The sequence below is a fragment of the Solanum dulcamara genome, chromosome 10 (assembly GCF_947179165.1).
Source record: "Solanum dulcamara chromosome 10, daSolDulc1.2, whole genome shotgun sequence".
Taxonomy (NCBI): domain Eukaryota; kingdom Viridiplantae; phylum Streptophyta; class Magnoliopsida; order Solanales; family Solanaceae; genus Solanum; species Solanum dulcamara.
This window is the reverse complement of record NC_077246.1, coordinates 30093136-30103208: the sequence shown is the minus strand read 5'-3', so window position 1 is coordinate 30103208 and position 10073 is coordinate 30093136. Positions and strand designations below refer to the sequence as shown.

Sequence of the window (10073 nt, the reverse complement as noted above, 5' to 3'; positions counted from 1 at the left end):
ACATGCATACATATGAAAACATGGGAATGACTAAAATGTTGAATTCAAATGAGTGAATCATAGGAACCTAACAACTCAACTTAGAACAAAGGTAAAAAGATGAGGATATCATGTCATCATATCGGCCTCGGCCTCCCATGTAGCACCTTCAACCGTTTTGTTCCTCCATAACACTTTAACGGAAGCTACTTACTTGTTCCTCAACCTTCTAACTTGCTGGTTCAGAATATCAACTTGAACGTCCTCATATGATAGACTTTCTTTTACTCCAATGCTATCCAAAAGTATAAAGAGCTAGGATCCCCCCCACTTCTTCAACAATGATGCATGAAGCACCGGATGCACCAATGCCAACTCCGAGGGTAAATCCAACTCATATTCCATCTTGGTAATTTGTCTTAAATTTGAATTGGGCCTATATATCAGGGACTAAGCTTCTTTTTTTTACCAAAATGCATCACACCCTTCATGGGTGAGATTCTAAAGTAAACCCAATCAGTGACCTCAAACTTAAGTTCCCTTCTCCTCACATCTGAATAGGACTTTTGTCGACTTTGAGCAGTTTTTAATCTTTCTCTAATGAGTCTACACTTATCTATGGCCTCATGCACCAACTCGGGTCCAATCAAGGCTACTTCACAAACCTCAAACTAACCAATATGAGACCTACATCTCCTATCATATAAGGCCTTAAATTGATTCATTTGAATATTTTAATGGTAGTTATTATTATATGCAACCTTGATCAAGGGCAAATGATCATCCCAATTACCCTTAAAGTAATTGACACAAGCTCTTAAAATGTCTTCCAATGTTTGAATAGTATGCTCAGCTTGAGCATCGGTCTGTGGGTGAAAAGCTATTCTAAGCTTAACTTGAGTACCAAGACCCTTTTGGAAAGACCTCTAAAACTAAAATGTGAATGGAGTACCTCGATCTTAAATGATGGATAACGGAACACCATGAAGCTTAAAAAATTGATGAATATAAAGTATGGAATAGTTCTCGGTTGAATATAAAGTCTTAATAGGAAGAAAATGCGTCGACTTAGTTATTTAATCAACAACCACCTAAATCCAATCATGTTGCCATGAGTATGAGGAAAACCCGTAATGAAGTCCATATTCAAGTCTTCCCACTTCCAAGTAGGAATCTCAATATCTTGATCTAAACCTCCTAGTTTTTGATGCTCAACCTTCACTTGTTGACAATTAGGATATTTGGCCACAAATTCCACAATATTCTTGTTCATGCCATTCCACCAATATACCTCTCTCAAATATTGATGCATCTTTTTGGAACCTAGATAAATAAAATACTGCAAACTATGAACTTTGGACAATATCATCTCCCTTATGCCATAAACATTAGGAATAAACAATCGACCTTGATATCTAAGCACACCATCTCTCTCTTGGGAGAAAGCCTTAATGACATTTTTGGCAACTACTTTCTACAACTCAACCAAAGTTGGATCGTTATCTTGCTTTGCCTTCATATCCGCCATCAGAGATGATTCAGAACCATTTTATACAATAAGACCACCATTCTCTAAATCAACCAAGCGAACAGCCAAATAAGATAACCTATGAACATCACGAACCAACTCCTTCTTTTCATCCTCCACATGGGCAACACTATCATGGACAATTAACTAAGAGCATCGACAACCACATTTGCTTTACCTAGATGGTAAAACAGACTCATATCATAATCCTTCAACAATTCAAGCCACCTTCTTTGTTAAAGCTTCAAGTCTTTTCGATTAAATACATATTGCAAACTCTTATGGTCGGTGAATACATTAACATGGACACCATAAAGGTAGTGTCTCCAAATCTTTCAAAAAAATACAACCACAACCAATTCCAAATCATGAGTAGGGTAGTTATTTTCATGCACCTTAAGTTTCCTAAAAGCATAGGCTATCATCTTACCATTTTGCATCAAAACACAACCAATACCAACCCTTGAAGCATCATAATACACAAAAAACCCATCGAATCCTTCTAGTAAAGTCAATACCGGAGCGGTAGTAAGTCTATTCTTCAACTCTTGGAAGCTTTTCTCGCATGTCTTAAACCATTAGAATTTTATCTTCTTTTTAGTCAACGTAGTCAAGAGCAAAGCAATGGAAGAGAGACCTTTTAAAAAAGCATCTATAATAATTGGCTAGGCCCAAGAAACTTCAAATATTAAAAGGAGACAAGGGTCTAGGCTTATTCTCTACCGCTTAGGTTTTTTTAGGATCCACCATAATCCCTTCACATGACATAATATGGCCAAGGAAAGCAACTGACCTCTACCAAAAATCACACTTACTAGACTTAGCAAACAATTGTCGGTCCTTGAGAACATGCAACATAATCTCCATATGATCGGCATGCTCCTCCTCACTCCATGAATAAACCAAAATATAATCAATGAACATAATAATTAACATGTCCAAATATTGCTTGAACGCCATATTCATCAAATCCATAAAAACTGTAGGAGTATTTGTTAGTCCAAAAAACATAACCAAAACTTTAAAGTGACTATACCTTGTTCTAAAATCCATCTTTGGAATGTTATATTCCCTTACTCGAAGTTGATGATAACCCTATCAAAGATCAATCTTTGAAATATAACTTGCACTTTGAAGTTGATCGAATAAGTGATCAATCCTTGGAATGAGATACTTATTCTTAATTGTGACCTTGTTCAATTGCCGGTAGTCAATACACATAAGGAGAGACCCATCCTTCTTTCTAACAAAGAGAATCGGAGAACCACATAAGGAGATACCCATTCTAATAAAACCTTTATCCAATAAGCCTTTCAACTGATTCATTAACTTTTTAAGTTCTACCGGAGCTATTTGATAAGGATGAATAGACATTGGTTGGGTATTGGGGAGAAGATCAATACTGAAGTCTACCTCCTTTTTGAGAGGGACACTTGGGAGATCATTGGGAAATATTTACAGAAACTCATTAACAATCAAAACTGACTCAAGAGTAAGAGCTTCAGAATATGTCTCCCTAACCTGAACTAGATGGTAAATGCAACCTTTAGAAATAATTTTATAAGTTGTAAGGCACAAGATGAATTGACCTTTAAACACAAAATTACTACCCCTCTATTCTAGGACTGGCTTACTAAAAAACTGAAATTTAACCACACGGGTTCTATAACATATGAAAGCATAACATACATGAAGCCAATCCATACCAAGAATAACATCAAAATCAGTAATACCAAGCTGTAGTATATCACATGAAGTAACTTTTTAAAAATTGAGACCGAGCAATTACTATGGATTCTCTTAGCCAAAACTGACTAACTAATGAGAGTATTGATCGAAAAAGGTTCTAGCAAGATCTCATCACTAAGCACAAGTTTCATAGCAAGATAAAGAGTGACAAATGATAGAGTATCACCCAGATCTAAAGATACATACACATCAAACTCAAAGACTTTTAATGTACTAGTAACCACATCAGGAGACTCCTCTAAGTCCTGCCTAGTCTAAAAGGTATAAAATCAATTTTGGCGCTAGACGCCATCGGAACCTGTAGTAGCACCCTGCCTAGGCAGTCCACCTATGGTCAACGATCACCTGTACACTCCCTCACATGATGACCTGACTTGCCATACCTATAGAATACACCCGATCCCACCAATCACTTTTCTCTATGGTTCCTTCCACACTTCTTGCATGTAGGAACAACTTAACCACCTGGAGCTCCTCTTTGAACCTTAGGGTTAGATGCCCTAACCTTGTCGAATCTTGGAGCTGGAGTGTTTGAAGAGTTTTGACTGGAGTAATTTTGGTGAAATTGAGAACGATAACTATATCCGAATCAAGAGTATGATATGTCACCACTATCGGTCCTTGACTCTTGGACTCAATTGACTTCTCCATAAGATTTTCCTCTTCAATTTGACTGGCATGAGTCTTGAGCATTGAGATATCCATTTCCTTGATAAGCATGACAGTTCTATATTCCTTGAACACCAAGTACAAAACTGCCGATACGAACTTGCTCATATGATCTTTTGGGTCAGATACCATGAACAGGGCATACTTTGACAATTATGTGAACTTGAGGGCATACTTCCTCACACTTATGTTTCCTTACCTCAAGTTAATAAACTCTTGAATTTAAGCCTCCGTTAACTCAAGGGAAAAGAAACAATTAAGAAACACCTCTTTGAAATCTTCCTAAGCAATAGGACCACTTCTATAGATCCCTCACCCTTTCATTAATCGAACCAAAATTCTAGCAACCCCTTTCAATTAATAAGCGGCCAACTCTGCCATCTCCATCAGGCTTACTCCCATAATTTCCATGATCTTTAGAATGCTTTCTACAAATTGTTGTGGATCCTCATCCACCTTTGACCCATAAAACTCAGGTGGACTCATTCTCATAAAATCACACACCCTTGTTGCTGCCATACCCACATTTGGGTTCACAGAAGTGACCATTCAAGAAATATAGTGGTTGATCGACCTTTTAAGGTAAACTGCTAAATACTCTCTATTGGTTTGGGCTTCTATGACTTGAGTAAGCTTTTGGAAAGCGGCTTAAAACTCCACATGGAAGACTTATTCATTAAAGGGTGATTTGGATCTTGTTTCTACTTTTCAACATTCCTTCTTATGGGAATTGTTCATGGAGTCATGATTCTATTATCGCAAAGAGCAAGCATTAAAGAGAAAACCCTTAGAGTTCAACTCTATCGCATGCAAAGATCATAAAAGAAGGAAAATTTCCTAAAATGCCTCATAGTATCTCATTCATAGATGTGAAGTATTTGAAACCTTTGAATAAGACTCACCTCGATGTGGCATGTTAGACTCTTTAGGACACCTCAAACCTTGTGCTCTAATATCAAGTTTTTCACATTCCAAGCTAGGACCTAGGTGTGACATGTCAATTGAAATCTCGAGGAAATATAACCAAGCCTCTTTGCATACATAAGATAAGTAAAACATTAATGAAAACGTAAAGCAGAAGATAAGTCTCAAAAGTGGAATCTGAAAATAGGGGGATCTCATAACCATCTAGACATGCCTTTACTTTTATTAAATGGGGTTTAAGACATATTCCTATCTCATTAAAACATAAAGGATGGAAGTATAATGGAAACATAATAAAAGCATAAATGTTGCATCCTTGGAACATGAGGACTCACCAATAATGAAATAGTAATAGACAACTCTTGCCACAAGTGGGAGGATGAGCGTGATGATTGTCAGGCCCTTCATTATGATACAATATAGGTAAAAGTATATGTTAGTACATGGAATGTACTAAGTATTTGAGAATTATGCATAATGTAGACATGAAAACATGAGATTCAAAATCATAAGTCAAAAACAAGAGGTTAATGTATCATTTAAAATTATTATAATGGCTCATAAGAGAACACTGTACATTTATGGGATATAACCTTTAACCGACATATAAGACCATGCGAGCTATAACATAGAATTCAATATTACTCCCACGCCGAAAATAGAGAGGCTACTTGCCTAGGTACACTCCGTGAGAATATCTTAAACTTGAGCTATATGTGGATCCACTAGCTATCTATAAAGGCAAACCTATGGACAACTTAGTTTGAAACTAGAGGTTGCTACTAGAGTTCCCTTGGGTTACTTCTTGACCTTTCATACCGGAACCCACCTCAAAGTCTCTCGGTGCTTAGTATCCCAACAAAAGTCATAAATCATAGTCATTAATGTTATTAGGATCGATAATAATAAATACCAATCTAATATAATAAAATAGTCGTGAGTTGCTCATTAATATGATGATTCATACAAGAATAAGAAAACCTTTCATCTTTAAGAATCCGTGAGTCATTGAAGAAAACCTTTCAAGTTAACATGGGTGCATGAGAAAACCTTTAACAACTTTTATACCATACTTGAGAACATACTTGAGATTATAATTCATCATCATCTCAATTTATTCATACATCCTTCATCAATTCATGATCATAACTTCGTAAATACATAATTTGAAAATAGCATAATGTATGGATTCATGAAAACTCACTTGAAAATATACAATTCAAGTTAAAACATGCATAATTGAATTATTAACATTTAAATAAATCACAATTGAATTGACCCAATGTATTGTCATGAAAATCCTAAAATCAGTGAATTGAAGTCAATTAAAAAGGAGAAAAACCTTTGGGCTACATGTATGGAAAGGATCCATGGATGAATTACCAACATACCTTGAGATCAAAGCCTAAACAATGGAGATTAGGAGACTTGAAACCTTGGAGATCTTTAAACCCTATCTTGACTTGAGAATTAACCCTTGTGTCATGATCTAAGCTATGCCTTAGACGTGATATGATGATCAAAATCCCAAGGGACTCCAATCAAGCCTCTTAGCATATATCACATAGATAAGGTAAGTAAAACATCAATGACAATATAAGGTGAAAGATAAGTCTCAAATAAAATCTCGAATAAGAAGAATGATTAAAGCAACATGTCTGAATAATTGGAGCTACAACTCATGATAGTCTAAAATATACCTCTATTTAGTCTAGATGGGGGAATAAGACATGTTTCTATCTTACCCAAGAAAGAAAGAAATGTCATAATAAAAGAATAGAAAACTCATGTTGGTTATGCCCCCGAGATGTGAGGACTGACCAATCAAGTGATGATAGCAATATACAACTTTATCCATAAGTGGGAGGATAATTGTGATGATTGTCGGACCCTATATTATGGTACAATGTAGGCAAAAGGTATCCTCTAGTATATTTTATGTACTAAGTATTTGAGATATATACATAATGTAGGCAAGATAAAATGATGAGCATAAAACATGTGATGCAAGACCAAAAAGCATCTGAAAGCATGAGATTGAAAATCATAAGTCATAATATATGGTCAATGCATCATTTGAAATCATTATAAGGGCTCATAAAAAGAAAACATCATTTATTTATGGGATATAACCTTTAACCGACATATAAGATCATATGAGCTATAACATGGAAAATAATATTACTCTCACACTGAAAAGAGAGATACTACTTGCCAAGGTAGACTCTGTGAGAATATATTAAGCTTGAGCTATTTGTGAATCTACTAGCTAGGCCATTAAGGAAAACCTATTATGGCAATTTTGGATTTGAGGTTGCTACTAGAGTTCTCTTCTATCGCTGCTTGAGCTTTCGAATTGAGAATGAGAAAATCTTTCATCTTTATGAATCCATGAGTCGGTGAGAAACCTTTCACCATATTTAACATGAGTGTGAGAAAATCTTTCACAACCTTTATTCTAGCATGAGAATATACTTAAAATCATAATTCATCATCATTATAAACTATTCATAAATCCTTCATTAATCCATGATCATAACTTCATAAATTCATACTTTGGAAATAACATAATACATGGGTCCATGAAAGTTCACTTGAAAATATGCAATTCAACTTAAAACATGCATAGTTTTATCATTAACATTGAAATAAATTATAATAGAATTGACCCAATACATTATCTCTTCAATTTCTCTGTGTTTGCTGCCGCTTGTGTTCTACGAATACCAATAACACCATGAGGTATGGAACACTCAGGCGAGCAAACCCCAGTTAGCTCCTCTAAGATCTGATCAGTCACGAGCTGTCAGAAGCTGTAGATCTGTGTTGCCACACGCTTCACGCGCTGGCACATGTGGTAGTTTCCAGCCAGTTTTCGACTTCATTTGTTTCCCAGTGTGGTCGCCTTTGTATTTCGAGACTGACCATATATTTATATTCAATGTTTCTAGCAGTGAACAGTGTTTCCGACAGTGAACATATTTTATTTACTTGGAGTTGGTACCTCTAATAACCCATTTCCTATATTTTAGCCTTATAAATTCTGCTTGCATCGCCTAATTAAGTACCTATCTCACTGCTATTAGACTATTACTAACTTGTGCTCTACTATTGATAGTTCTTTTATCTGAGAGTATCCTTTCAATAGTGTATATCTGCTTTTCTAGCTTTAGTGAGCGATGGTAGACTAGGGTAATGTTCTCAGTTGGGATCGAAGGCTAGGGCTGGGGGGGCTAAGGGGGCTGAGAGAGATTTTAGATTGAGAGTAGGGTCTTGGAATATTGGGACTTTATCGGGAAAGTCCATAGAGTTAGTTAAGATTCTTAAGAAGAGGAAGATTAATATAGCTTGCGTCTAAGAGACTAAATGGGTAGGACCTAAAGCTAAGGAGCTGGACGGGTATAAATTTTGGTTTTCGGGCAAGTCGAGGTATAGGAATGTAGTAGAGATCTTAGTAGATAGCGAGTTTAGAGATCAGGTGGTAGAGGTTTGGAGGATCAATGATAGGATGATGACGATTAAGTTAGTCATTGGATGGTTCACCTTGAACATTATTAGTGCCTATGCACTGCAAGTGGTGTTGGACGATGAGATAAAAAGGCGCTTTTGGAAGGACTTGGATGAAGTGGTGGTCAGTATACCACCTACTAAGAAGCTATTCATAAGAGGATATTTTAATGGGCATATTGGGTCTATTTTGATAGGCTATGATGAGGTGTATGGAGGTTTTGGCTTTGGGTGCAGGAATGGTGGAGGGGCCTCACTCCTGGAGTTCGCAAAAGCTTTTGGATTAATAGTGGCCAACTCAAGTTTTCTAAAGAAGGAAGAGCATTTGGTAACCTTTCGTAGCTTGAGGAAGACGATGCAAATCGACTTTTTGCTCCTTAGAAAAGATGATAAAAGCCTCTGTAAAGACTGCAAAGTCACACCAAGTGAGAATCTTATGACCCAATATAAGCTATTGGTCATGGACTTGGAGATAAGAAGGAAGAAGAAGAAAAGGGTCGTGGATGATCGGCCGAGGATTAGGTGGGGTCGTTTGACTCCGTCTAGTGCCCTAAATATGGGGGAAAAGCTGATGGCAATGGGGGCATGGGATAGTAGGGGGGATGCAAGCATTATTTGGGATAGGACAGCCAGCTGTATTAATGAAATAACTAGAGAGGTGTTGGGGGTCTCATGAGCCACCATAGTGGGCATCGAGGGGATTGGTGATAGAATAGAGAAGTCCAGGGAAAGGTAGAAGCAAAGAAACAGGCATATGTAAAGTTGGTAGATAGCAAGGATGATGAAAAGAAGCGAGCGAACAGGGAAAAGTATAAGATGGCGAATAAGGAGGCGAAGATGGCAGTTTCAGCGGCTAAAATGGCAGCCTTTGAACGCCTTTATGCAGAACTAGAGGACAAAGGTGGGGATAAGAAGCTATTTAAGCTTGCCAAGGCAAGAGAGAGGAAGGCACGCAACTTGGTTCAAGTGAAGTACATTAAGGATGAGGATGGTCAAGTGCTAGTACAGGAATCTCGCATTAGACAGAGATGGCAGTCATACTTTTATGAACACTTGAACGAAAGAGGGGATAAAGACTTTATGTTGGGAGACTTAGAGCACTTGGATAGGTGTCGCGACTTTGGGTATTGTAGGAGAATAAAGGTTGAGAAGGTTAAGGGAGCTGTTCATAGGATGTCTAGGGGAAGAGCGACCGGACCTGACGAGATCCCTGAGGAATTTTGGAAGAATGTAGGTAGGGTAGGATTAGAGTGGCTGAATGCGTTGTTTAATGTCATTTTCAAGACATCGAAGATACCGAAAGAATAGAGGTGGAGTATAATCATTCCCGTGTACAAGAACAAGGGAGATATTCAAAGATGCAATAACTATAGATGTATCAAGCTTCTAAGTCACACTATGAAAACGTAGGAAATGGTGATGGAAATGAGGGTGAGAAGAAGCGTATCTATTTCAGGGAACCAGTTTGGATTCATACCAGGGCGCTCGACTATAGAAGCTATTCATATTGTAAGGAGATTGGTAGAGCAGTATAGGAAGCAAAAGCGGGACTTACACATGATATTCATTGACCTAGAAAAGGCCTATGACAAAATGCCAAGAGAGGTCCTATGGAGATGCTTGGAGGCAAAATGTATACCTGTGGCATATATTAGAGTGATTAAAGACATGTATGATGGAGATAAGACCAGGGTAAGGATAGTAGGAGGGGACTCAG

At 37.3% G+C, this 10073-nt stretch overlaps 1 protein-coding gene across 1 annotated transcript; it reads left to right on the top strand.

Moving 5' to 3' along the window:
- The first annotated feature begins 8360 nt into the window (after positions 1 to 8360).
- Positions 8361 to 9032, top strand: LOC129869743 (uncharacterized). The gene has a single exon (XM_055944372.1). It carries the CDS (start codon positions 8361 to 8363, stop codon positions 9030 to 9032), a length of 672 nt encoding a protein of 223 aa, XP_055800347.1.
- The last annotated feature ends 1041 nt before the right edge of the window (positions 9033 to 10073 follow it).